General features: G+C 48.4%; 1 protein-coding gene; it reads left to right on the top strand.

Moving 5' to 3' along the window:
* Positions 1-7,862: 7,862 nt before the first annotated feature.
* GSTUM_00011539001 (uncharacterized protein) lies at positions 7,863-10,137 on the top strand (the record flags this gene model as incomplete). XM_002841966.2 has 9 exons in its annotated part: positions 7,863-8,091; positions 8,192-8,221; positions 8,273-8,393; positions 8,467-8,563; positions 8,614-9,040; positions 9,105-9,244; positions 9,301-9,436; positions 9,489-9,686; positions 9,736-10,137. 9 exons carry the CDS (start codon positions 7,863-7,865, stop codon positions 9,990-9,992), a joined length of 1,635 nt encoding a protein of 544 aa, XP_002842012.1. The 3' UTR covers positions 9,993-10,137.
* Between the last annotated feature and the right edge of the window lie 3,067 nt (positions 10,138-13,204).

Raw genomic sequence — 13,204 nt, 5'->3', positions numbered from 1 at the left:
CTTGGGTCGCCTCGAGCCGGTTTAGCCCGGGGGTTGCCACAATGACGCAGACCCGGACAGCGCGGCATCGAACGGTATCGCGAAATTGTTCTGTAGGCACGCCTCATTCAAAATGCCTGTCCAGTGTCAGGTCCATCCCATTCAGGAACGCACGCTAATGCTTCACCTTGATAATGCGCCCCCCAAGTCAACTGCCCCCCGGAAGCCCACCGCTTGCTCCTTATGATGCTATGGCTACCTCCGAGACGGCGAGAGTATTACGGTGCCGACCGCCCCCCTCCCCGCCCGGCTGCTCTGGCTACCGTGCCGAAGAGGTCAGTCGCTGGACTATGATACTGCTAACGCTCCCGCCGGCCAGGTCAACCTTACCCACTATTCTTAGTGGCATTTATTTCTTGTCATCTCCCTCGATGTTCCGAGGGGCGCTGCTGGCCTACTGCTGGTAGACCAAGATAGTTCATAATATTAGTTCTCTGCCGAAAAGGGTCACTCCCGGTCACTCAAAAGGCAATACTTCTCTACACAGACAATTCCCCACAGTTTGAGAGCTCGGTTGCGATGGAATTATAGATAATAGTCGGCGGTTCTGAAGCTCGCATAGGAGCAGAGGCCGGCATCGCATTCGGCCCGTGCACTGTCATGTGAGATTGTGATAAGGAGAAAGAACAATTAGATTCCATACACCACTACTTTCTAACGCCTCCCTACCCATCCCCGGCAAATACTTTGCCACTTAGAAAGCCCTGACGAAAGAATATTTTAGGTATCGACCAGGCTTTTTACCACACCTCGCCATATGTCCCATTCTTAACACACACCACAATCCAAACCACGGCACTTCACTAGCCTAGGCACCTGAATGACTATTGCTGCCTACACACCAGCCTTTAATTTCCGCACCGTTGTATGATATAATACATATAAACTATAAATTCGCTATCAAAAAGCCCCCAATCCCACCCCAACCCGGATCTCCGATTCATGTCAGATATGGTAACCTCCGCCAAGGAATGGAAGAGTTACATATAAGACCCTCACCCCCCTCAATCCTCCTTCGGAGACTGCCCCTCGAGGGCGCTATCCAGGGCTAGACCCTCCTCCGTAGCCATTCCTTTACCTCCTCCACTTCCCACCGGGCGCTTTTTCGACTTCTCTCTCCTCCTCCTCCTCTTCCGGGACGAACGGGAGCACGTAAGGACTCAATTCGCCTATACCCGTCGTCGTTAGTGTTATGAAAACGCTTCGTCAATGGGAATACTTACAGTTGCAGCACAGGTCAAAGGGAAACTGGACCCAGACTGTCTGGCAGCTTAGGCATGGTCTCGTGGGCTTTGGTCCATATTCGAGTTTTGGGGCGTAGAATCCTCTAGTGGGTGTCCTCTTATTGGGTGATGAGAAGCAGCATTTGCCGAAGGCTTTTCTGATCTTGAGCTTGAGTTGAGTGAAGGATGGCATTTCGGTTAAAAAATTTAGGATTCGATGTTTTTTTTTCTGTTTTCTTTTTCGTTGGTCGGGAGTTTGCGTTGGTTTGTTGGTATAGATTCGTTGATGGATCAATGGATGAGGACGGTCTCGGTGATGTACTGTATGTAGTAGGAGGCGGGGGAGAAGTTCTGGAGAGAGAGCTCAATGGCTATTTGTGAGTTCAATGGCCGTTTGTAAGTTCAATGGCCGTTTGTGAGTTGGCATGATAGGGCCATTGAACTTGATGGTATGATAGACCTTTTCTATTTTAATTCAAGGTGGTTCGCAGGTGGGTATGGTTTGGAATAGAATTCAACATGTTTGACCGCGGTAAGGAGGTCGGTCCACAGTTGGCTTCGCCGGTTCAGAATCCCAATGGTATGATAGAGGTAGCAGAAATCCGTTTGATAGACAATCGCATATCGTTTGTTCAGTGCGCTCTGGCATTAATCTTCCCGACCAAGGGATTGGCGAAATCTGCCGTACAGTACCCTGATTATTCGTATCAAGGGACGAACCCATTATAAATTACTGAGGATAACTTGGCAAGCTGTAACGAGGGGTAGTGTGTTCTATCATATAATGGCAGTGCGAGTTGCTGTAATTCTTGATTGAGATTGTATTGTTTGCTTGAATATACCTATCCCTGAGTGTCCATAGGACCCTACTTAATGCTACAGGGAGGCGGACTAAACAATACATGATGTACTGTACAGTACCGGTATGGTAGAGATAAGAAAAAGGAAAAGTCAACCACAACGGCGCTGCATAATGCAGCGGTAACAGAAAGGAAAAGCGAGCGAGATAACTAAACTAGTGGCACGATAGAGTTTCCGTTCATCTACTGATGAGCTCATACTAGTAACTATGACAGTCATAATCAAATACGCAACTGATGCATATTTGAAAGCCATATTACAACCCGAGTGATGGTCAGACATTCGAGTGAAATTCTGTGACCTTGATTTTCATCACCTCATTTCTATCAAGCCCGGCAGTATTTCGCGCAGTGGTGATTGCCTCTTCTCCATACATATTTAGGAGGTTGCAATATTTCGGTATGCGCCCAGCTCCCTTGTGCTAATTTCATGATGCCTGCCGGAGTATCGGCCGTGTGGTTTTCAAGAATAGATTGGTTCGTTCGGTTAGTTCGACAAAACAGTATCTCGCTTCAAGTAACGTATGCTTGCCCACTAAGCCGCGTCGAAACTCGGCCCTTCGGTACAGCACTAAGTCCATGGGCAGCTTGAAAAACCCACGGATGATAGCCGACAGAAAGACCCGGTTCACAACGTCCCTCGAGTTAGCCGATGAAAAAAATAGAGGGGAAAAAAGACACTTAATCCTATTTGAAAACCCCACCATCGAACCCCTAGAAAAACACCATCTTGAATCCCTCTCCACCCAGATCCCTTTGGATATATAACCTCTATCCCCTGTCCCCCCTCCGGTACTCCTATTCCCCGCCCAACACAACACAACCTCAACTGCCCAACCCAAAATGCCACCCAAAAGCCCCATAACCCTCCAGGAGAAGGTCTACAGCGCTGCAAAACTTGCTGCCGACATGAAAAAACTACTAACTTCGCAGCGCCCACCCATCGCCGAAACGGACAGAGTGATCAGACTGATCAAGGGCATTGTCGACGAGGTCTGGGACACTCTGCACTTACATGACCTTGAGAAAGGTGAGCGCTGGATCTGTCTTGAGGAGGCTGACGGAATTGTGGATTCTAGGATGAAGATTTTGGTAGAGTTGTGGGAGGCGGCTGGGGAGGTTGTTGCTGAGAAGGGCGCGGGACAGAGGGTGGGCGGAGGAACAGGGGAAGGGGGTCTCTCGGGCTAGCTGGATGATGTTGAGTAATTTTTTGTGTTTCTTTTGGGGGGGCGGAAGAGTTCTCGGTGATATTTGGTTTGTATAGTTGATTATCGCTTTTGAATATTTTGCTCGGCTGTTAAGTGGTTCTTTCCCGAAACCTATGATAGCATATTAATTTAAGATTCGTATCCAGGTGGGATATCTGTAAATCCACGCTTTTCGGTTTCCCGACGTGCCACACCCCATGTCGTACTCTGAACCCACAGTTCACAGAATTTCCACGGATAGTCCCTTAGGAGGGCAGGAAGGGCCTGTAGGGGGGTTGTGAGCGCAGAGTATCATAGGTTAAACAGCAAGGTGGAGGACCCTATTGAAAAGTTACCCGATCGAACCCTTTTACCACAATTAGATCACCTCCGCCAAACATTTTCGTTGACTCGTTTTCTCAAGAACGTCAACAAATATTTCGAGAACCCCCATCCCTGGTGATTTCGTTAATCAGTATGCCTGCGCTACTCGACGCGGATAACTATAGCTAGCAAGCCCTCTTCGGAAAAATTCTTATAAAGCTGTGTGAACCCCAGGCTTAAGTCCGGCGATACCTGCAGGCCTTAAGACCTTGAATGGCGGACAAATGTGCTAAAGCGCCATCTGTGTATCGTAGACTATTCCCCCCGTCATGTCTCAACAGAGGGCTCAGTTTACATTTTTCCCCCTCTGGTAACCGAAAAGGTACTGTACCTGTACCGGTATTCCTAAAGCCGAAGAAGTGCAAATTTCTTTCGAAAAATTCCTCCAAGGACCAAAATAGTAGTAAAGAGCGAGAAATGGGCGGCTAGTCTGCGGAAAGAATCCGACCCCAACCCAGTACTGTACTCGTACAGTACCGCACAGTATGGACAAATAGAGTGTTTGGCAAACTGTGATTTCAAATTGCGATTTCCGGAGAGAGAAAACGTGAATAGGGTTTAAAAATGTGATTTCGAATTATACAAAATCGTATGATAATTTGAATTCCAAATCACGTTTGCCAAGCACCCAGAAAAGGTTTGCCCATTAGGGACAACCCGAGATCTGTCGTACACAGGACAGAAATCCCAAACTGCTCCACACAGTAAAAACACCAGCCATGGGTAGGCTAATACGCCCATGGCGTCCTCCGGGCATCTGGGTCAGGTCTAATCCAGGATAGTTACTGAGGGGAGGAGGTGGATAAATGAAAACCACAGTTCAAATGCCATGATTAATATTTGCCCTATACGCTAATAGCTTGATTGAGCGAGGATGGGGTAGCGGCACTGATTTCCGCTCCTGCTCTGAGGTTTTCATGAAAACTAAAGGGCTCACCATGTGGTAAGCCGACCCCCAACTTTAGCTTTTCTTTTTTTACAATGTGATACGATGAGGAGCCGGGATAAAAAACCGGATAAGATTTTAGAGAAAGAACTTTTCCTTTCACTTGGGGTCAGGTACGGTGGTTGCGATTGGTAAACCCCATTGGGAAGTATTCTCCTATGATATCATAGATGTTTAGTGTTCTCTTCACCGACGGCCCAAAAACCCAACAGCACAGGGAATTATAGTAGGGAAATACCCCACCAGCAGAGCAGAACCCATGTGCCCACAATATGCCTCAGCCCACATACAATACCTCCTCGCTCAGCACCGTCACTGAATATTAGAAGCGTCGTGAGCAAGAAAAAGAGGAACAAAAGAGTTCAGCATCCGGGATTCCCACATGGTCACCCACTGTAGTACTAACCGGACGATACGATGCTTGTTTACCGCAGAGCGGACGGGATGCGAAATTTTCATCGTTCTATGGCCGAACACATCAGTTCTTTCTTCTTTCAATGTTTATAGGCCAGGGAATCCAGGGTATGGGTGATCACCCGTATTGTGATTTCCGTCTTCGGATTTGTGTTCTATCATAGCTGTGTTGAGGGCAGGGAGGGTGGTGCATCCTGAGCGAGGGGAATAGGCCGTATCGCCAAGACGCATCACCAAACAGCTTACCGGGTGACACCAGGCTCCCAAAAGGAGCAGGACCTTGCGGGCGAATACTGCACAATCGCACCCCGTTGCCCCGGATAGTAAACCCTCTGGGCGGACTATCCTGGACAAGGAAGTATCCGGGGGAGTGGAGGAGATCTTCTCTAAAATAATTGAAAGTCGAGTGCCAATCAAGCAGTGATAACTAGGGACCACTTTGTATAAGGTCTAAATGGGGGGTATTGCAGCTATAAAAGGACATGGGGAATGAGCTGAAAGTTTCAATAACCATTCTGATAGCACTCAATAGAAAATTTTCATTTCGGATTACTAGTATCCTCCTTGTGGACCCGTCAACAAAACTCTCATATGGGAGCAAAAGGGTCGACACCCAGCCTTGAACTCGAAATGTCTACTAATAAGAATTAGCAGGAATCTGGAGCCTTATATGTTGGTGACTCCACAAGTACCGAGGGGGACGACCGGGAAAGGGATAAGGAAGAGGAGAAATATTGGACCTGCATTCCCGCCAGGGACCGATCATGGCATGGTATTATCCAAGCCTTTAAACGGCTGCGGGGTCGGGTTATTGGCCTGAATGGAGTGAAAACCCGGGACATTGAATTTATTTTCTAGGTGAATAGGGGTTCGAGATTTTCAAATTGCCGCCCGGTCCGAAAACACCCGAGATCTGGGACACTGAAGCCTATTTCTATGTACCTTTGGCGAGTTTTGGATCAGGTGGAGTAGAATTCGGGATACTCGTACTTTGGCCTGCCCGTTCAAAGCTGTTGATTACTCGAGTAGACTAAGTTACTTGTATTCGTATGACGCGCATCGGCACTTACCCGTAAGCGGGGTCGGGAGATCACCAAGACCTTGGGAGAAACTTAAAACGGCCCATTCGGTATCATACTAAGTTTCGGCCTCCGGTGACTTCACCTCTTGGAATTCTTTTTGTTTACTAATACTTCTGCTATCCACAGCACGCCCGGGCTCTCGGGGGAGACATTGTTCCTCGTAGTGCCGATACCGCTAGATTTGGTGTTTTATCACAGCACCCGACTCAGATTGGTGTTTAATCGAGCCACACCAACGGTACGATATCTCAATAGAGCCGGATTTCACTGGAAATTAAAAATTAGTGTAACTTGCGGTAGTAAATTTGGTTCTGTCACGACGCAGTATATTCTCCTTTGATAGCCTACTCTAGCCCAACTGGTAACTCTGTGAACAAAAGGCTGGGTTACCAAGCAACACCTTGGACCAATGCCCCGTATGGTTTTAAACGCGAGCGTCCAATTACCCCTGCAAGGCAACCGGTCACCGAGACCGCTCCCCAAAGCTTAGCTGAGCCTGCACCTGGTAACCGATAAGGGTATTACAAGTACGAGTACCGGTACTGTACGGTGTGAGACTCAGACACACAGCCGCTAAGGCGCCGATCGAGGGATATATTTGGACTGAGAGCTGCAGCAGGTGCAGCGGGACTCACTCCGAGTTGCTGCTTGAATGCAGTACTCGTACGGTACAGTACAACGCTTCGATTGAGGGAAACCTATTTACTGTATGCCGCCTTGATTTCCGGGGAAATTTAGTGTCATTTCCGGGGATCTAAATGATGGGCGCTCAGCTCCCCCCCACTTTGACCACTCCTATCATACTTTCGCCTCTACTGTAGTGATGCTAAGGGTCGCGTTTGGAGGTGATATTGGCATCCCGGCAGCACTAAGCTTTTTACTGGGCGGCCTCGTTGGAGGTGGCTGCTAGACTTGAGAATTCAGTGTTGCGCGATGAATAACCCTTTTGGTTCTTCAATCTGCTGATCCTCTACTCGGGTGGGAAGACGACCCATGCTGTACTGTATCACTTCGGCTGAGATTGTCAAACTGTTGGGGGCGGCGGCAGATTTGAGGGCAACAAATAATGCGATACCAGTATATTGTATTCAGCTACTTGCGAGTCCGAAATCACGAAAAACGATCGGCAACTGGCATCCTCAAGAGGATAGTGCTGGTAACATTACTTATTCAATTACAGTGTAAATAGGCAGCTATTTCGTCCCACTTGCCAGAAGCAACTATTCCTGGAGGGAAGAAGGGTTGAATCTGAGGATGGGCATTCTCGGCAGGGGTATTTTATTATACTAGTAAGGTAGGGTACAGCCGAACGAGACAAGTAAAGAAATGGGAAACAGGGGTTAGCGGTGGAAATCGATTGGCTCGGGCCACCAAACGCTCCAATTAGAACTCCAAAACCCTGTGTCTCATTTCCCGATATTTTTTTGATCACTGGATGCACAAGTCCTTGTACTAGTACTCGGGTATGTACTACGGTACTCAAGTAGTACGAGTACCCAATGCGTTCTACTGCAGACCATTCGCAATTCGCAATTCTCCGACATGCTCCTAGAGTGGCTATCCACCCCAACGGTGTTAGGGAGGTCCTTGTTTGCCTCACTTCCGTGGCGCGAGTACCCTCTACTGTCTGGGTTGCTGGCTTTAAAAGCAAGCCACGGCCCCCCTCCGGGTGCATTTCGTTTTCCTACACTTGCAAGTTTCCTTGGGCAAGGAGACTGACTCAAGAGATGTGGATGTGGAAACGACTGGCGCCTGGGCTGTTGCTTCTCGGCCTTGCTGAGGCGGTGATACGTCCGGGGCCATTTTTCGGATATCAAGATCGAGCTGATGCCGAGGTTGGTAGAGGATTGGAAAATGATCGTTTTGAAGTCTTGGCAACGCGGGCAGCGGGTGTGTTGGCTGAAACTGTTAAGGTGATTGGCTCTTCCCCTCAGATTCTCTTCATCGTCCACTCGAGTGGGTCTGATATCTGTTGCATCCGTGTTCTGGTAGCTCCCTCTTGACCACTTTGGAAACCATCCTGGAACATTCGAAAATAGGTATTGGGTGCTTGAAGAATTTTACCAGCCCGGGAATCCGGTTTTCAGTTTGTGCCCCTGATCATGTAGTGTTTGGTGATAGACTAACGGATATCAAGTATATGATGCTGGAGAGGGAAATGCGGAACCCAGTGTTCAGGATAGACTCGTCGACGGCGCTTCGTTCTTTCGGCAAATTGTCCAGGAGTTTAATGGGATTGGAATTGTTTGGGAGCATCGGTAACCGTTTTGGGATTCCGAACCGTTTGGCGAGTGAATTATGATAGCAATGGCTAATCGGCTAATCGTGCAGGTACTACGGAGCCTCATCACATGTTAACATCTCTCTGGCCACGCCTGTGGAGGAGTTCCGGTGGCTGAACACCGCCCAAGCCCTTGCGGATATCCCGGTAGCACAGTTTGCTAATTCCACCAATGGCTTTCACTGACTGATGACTAGGCATTTGCCAACAACTTCACTCTTCGCAGCTTTTCCAACATAGACTTGACACCTGCCTCTACACCATGGGTATTCATCGGTGGCAGCTATCCTGGTAGCCGCGCAGCGTTTGCTCGGCATAAGTATCCTGAGACAATATTCGCCTCGTTTTCCTCATCCGCTCCGGTCCAGGCGCAGATAGATATGTCGGCATATTTTGAACAGGTATATCGTGGGCTCAGAGGGCTCGGGTTCAAAAATTGCACCAACGATATTGTGGCAGCGATTAAATATATTGATGACCAGCTCTCTAGAGCGGACACCTCGGCGGCCATAAAGAAGCAATATTTGGGGAGGGGCGCGGAAAACAACTCTAATGAAGGCTTCGCAGATGCCCTGACATATATATATTACTCTTGGCAGAGCAATTTGACTGAAGGCAATCCAGGTACGGTTTAGTTCGGAGGATTCAAGATTTAATGATCAAGATTCAGTCTGACAGGTGGGGGTAGCGAATATGAGGTCGTTCTGCGATTGGGTTTCTACGAATCCCGAGACTGGAGAAGTCTCCGGGGAAGAAGGGTGGGCAAAGAGCAAAGGGGCCAAATTTGCTTCTGATCGCTGGGCTTCATGGGAACCGTTCGGGACTGTTGTTAGTTTCCTAATCCAGCATTGAAGCCATAGCTTGAATATTCACCGATGGCTTAGGTTAATCGCTTCGCACCGACCAGTTGTGCAGGGTATTATGGAAACAGTACGGTAGGGCCACCGAAATGCCGACTTGACGATCCATTTCCGGACCCGGCAGCCGTGTCTTGGACATATCAGTATTGTAGTGAATGGGGTAAAAGCTTGCACTTGGACAAGGAGGAAGTCTTTTCTGACAGAATAATCAGGGTACTTCCAATCGTCAAATCGTGGACTAAATCCAATTGTATCATCCTATAATAGCCCCAAGCACCAACAAGACATTTGTTTCCGGCAATTCCCACAAGGGCTTTCTAGCGGCGTGCTACCTCAGCACCCAGATATAGATAAAATTAATCGGGAATATGGTGGTTGGGACCTTCGACCTTCGAATGTATTTTTCTCAGGTATCTCTCAAATTCCTTGACTTGTTATTCGTGATTGACCGAGTGCCAGGAGGTGAATACGACCCGTGGCGGCCCGTATCGCTGTTATCTGAGGAGTCTTGGGCACCCAAAGGTGTTAAATTGACACAGGATATTCCAGAGGAGGGGGTCTCAACACCTAGGAGTGAGGTATTTGGATACCTTCTCAAGGGTGCGTCCCACTGCTTCGACCTCAGAACTTCGTGGCCGGATGGTGCGAATTCGAGAAAGATTTTTACAACAGCCCTGAGGAAATGGTTGGGGAACTTCAAGAAGAGGACGAACTGATTCGGGGGTTGCATTCGGGGGTGCGATATAACAAGGGTTAGATTAATGTACGGCGCTAGTGCTGTTGCTCCGGGGCCGCAATAATATTATAATAGCTACCGATATTCGAGTAGATATCCAGTCTTGTCAAAAATGTCAGTCCCAGTATGAGGTATTAATGTGATTCGCGTGTGGACGCTACGATGCGAGAACATTGCTTATATTTCTTGATGCAATTCAGCCCACTGCCGGGGCGCCAATCCGTTCAAAGGAAGGATCGCGGCGCCAGCCAAGTATAGATGCAGGTTTTGGCGGCCTACAAAGAAGGTGGGCGGGTCGGGGAGCTGGCTCTGTCAGTACCCTAATGATGGAAAAATTTCTACGCGTGCCTAAAATGGCGGGCTATGACACGGATATGTCTGCGGGGGGACACGATTGGATCCAAAGGGTGGAAGTGGCCCCGGTATGATAGATGCCGACTTTCTTTTTGAAACGGGTATCACCGTTTTCACGAGGCTGTGAGCTGAAGAAGTAATATAGTACAAGTAACGGTAAGCCTCCTCCTACACCATAACTTTGGGTGAAAGAGTGTGGGGCGGTATAATAGTCAATAGTTGCATTATATGTGATACAGCGGAAAGATCTAGAGAAAGCGGGCAGCTTATCACAGTTCCCCCCCCGTGTGTGTGTGTTGGTACTGCATTGAAAAAACTTTGCTGACATATGATACCGGTATTTTTCAGCATGAACTCGAGGTTGCTGACACCGAATCCCCACTCTGCATTGTTACTATTTTTTGCTGGAGGGGAGGTCAGAAGTACCCTGCAACAGGGGGGAAATCTTGTATTGGCGCTCCAGTGGGCACACATTATTTTGGTTAATCCCTGTTTTCGGGCACTTATGTTCCGAGACAGGCAACACTCTGTGCGCTCCGAGGACAACTACTCGAGCACGGTGCTCTCAAAAGCACACAATATTTATCCTTGCTGGATTGAGTGATGTTACACGACAGCCTCCCAAACCTTGAGGATAAACGAGACGCCGTTGCACTGGCGCTACTGTACTGCACAGTACTGTACTCCTACTCATACGGTAGCGGATTGACCGCATTCACTACACAACTGAGCCAAGGAAGCAGAAATCAATGGTGCTCTACTTGTATTTGTATGGCATAACTAATTGTGATAGCCTATTTGGAATTTCTTTTTTCATCTACTATTCTCTCCTGTTACCGCATTAGGGCCAACAACTATTCCGATCCACGTAATAATCTCACCAAGCTGCTGCTCCGAATCCCCACTTCAGAACTTTGGCTCCGCACTCGGGCGAAGAGATAAGTTGGCACAATATATAACAACGCCGGCCCTTCTCACCTTTCCCCCAGAAGCGACTCTCACTACCACAATCTCAATCATTCCCACTGTAGCTATAGATCACCACAACCTAACTTGTCGACCATGTCTACCGCTACTAGTGCTAAGCGCAAGGAGCCTAAGGGCAAAGACACCAAGAAGGCGGACGAGGCTGCGGCTGCTGCCGCCGAAGATGCATCAGCACCAAAGCCTAGGACCATCCTTCCAAAGAACAAACTAGCGGGTGCGGCGGCTGCCCACCTTCCCCACGGTGCAACTAAATCTGTCACCGCTACTCAGAGCTTTTACGATGCTGTAGAGCATTGCAAGAGCAAGGTAGCCAAAATAGCCAAGGAATGCCGAAGCGCGAACAGGAAGTATAGGGATTTCCATTTTGACCTGCGAAATGATGGACGATACTGCCTCGATGGACTTACGGAGGCGCTAGAGAGCGAGCTACAGCCTGCCGGGGTAGCTAGAGTTGAGGTTTGTTGATTTTTTCCTTATCTTACACTTCACGAACGATAAGCTGTGGCTTGCGGGGCGTATTACTCATGGATTGCGGGGTAGGAAATCTTCGAGAAACCAAAGTTTTTTAAGGACGGCGTCAGTGCTGGTAGGTTTGCCTAGGCTGCCGCAACGGTGCTACAAATAAGTTATCAATGCTAATTATCAAAATAATAATAATAGGCGATATCCAACAGGGGGCTGTAAGTGCTGCGTGGCGAAAACCTACAGACTGTGAATTCAACTAATTTGTGTGGTCAGACGGGTGATTGCTGGTTCCTAGCGGCGGTGACAACAATCACAAATGTGTCCGGCCTTGTTGAGAAGGTCTGTGTTGCCAGGGATGAACGTATGATCCCTACTTAACGCACGCTTGTTATTGTAACCGAGCGACAGACAGACCTCGATGCTAACTTACCACTATGTTGCAGAGGTTGGCGTTTATGGGTTTATATTTTCGCGCGGTGTGTGGACCCTAACTGGAATCCGTGTGATTACTTTTTTCATCAACTTACTAATTAACTAATGGTGGTTGACTAGATGGTGAGTGGATGTCGACCATCGTCGATGATCAACTGTACCTCAATACCCGGGAGTACCACGACGCCGACTGGTACGTAAAGGCACAGTTTAGTGGAAAGGAAAAGGAGTATAATCAGACTTTTGCCAAGGGGTCTGAGGCGTTGAAATTTGCCAAGTGCGAGGATAAGAACGAGACTTGGTTGCCATTGCTGGAGAAGGCCTACGCTAAGGCTCATGGTGATTACGGTGCGATTGAGGGGGGTTGGACCGGGTGAGCTCTTACTCCTTTCCTGTGATTGGTATGACGATAACGGGCGACAATTGACTGATACAAAGAGTAGTGAGGCAGTTGAAGATTTGACCGGCGGTGTCACAAGTGAGGTTTACACTTGTGATGTCCTGGATAAGGGCAGGTTCTGGAATGAAGAACTCGTTCTTTCAAACAAGGATTTCTTGTTTGCAGCTGGCTTATTGGGAAATGTGGCGGAGGAGCGATCCGGAATCATTTCCGGACATGCTTATTCGGTTCTTAAGGCGAGGGAGGTGAAGGGAAAGCGATTCGTCTTGATCAGGTATGACCTTCTATACTCGATGATATCGATCGGATCTTGATTTTTATAGAAACCCATGGGGACGCACCGAGTGGAACGGACCATGGAGTGATGGTTCAAAAGAGTGGACATCTGAATGGATGACACTCTTGGAGCATCGTTTCGGAGACGACGGTGCCTTCTGGATGTCATGTAAGCTGGAGCCTACCTCATTGCGTTTTCGCTCTTAGCTAACAACAGCAGACGATGACTTCCTGCACAAATTCAGTCAAATTGATCGTACCCGCCTTTTCGACCCCAG

This window comes from Tuber melanosporum, assembly GCF_000151645.1.
Source record: "Tuber melanosporum whole genome shotgun sequence assembly, scaffold_87, strain Mel28".
NCBI classification, from domain to species: domain Eukaryota; kingdom Fungi; phylum Ascomycota; class Pezizomycetes; order Pezizales; family Tuberaceae; genus Tuber; species Tuber melanosporum.
This window is presented reverse-complemented; position numbering and strand designations above follow the sequence as displayed.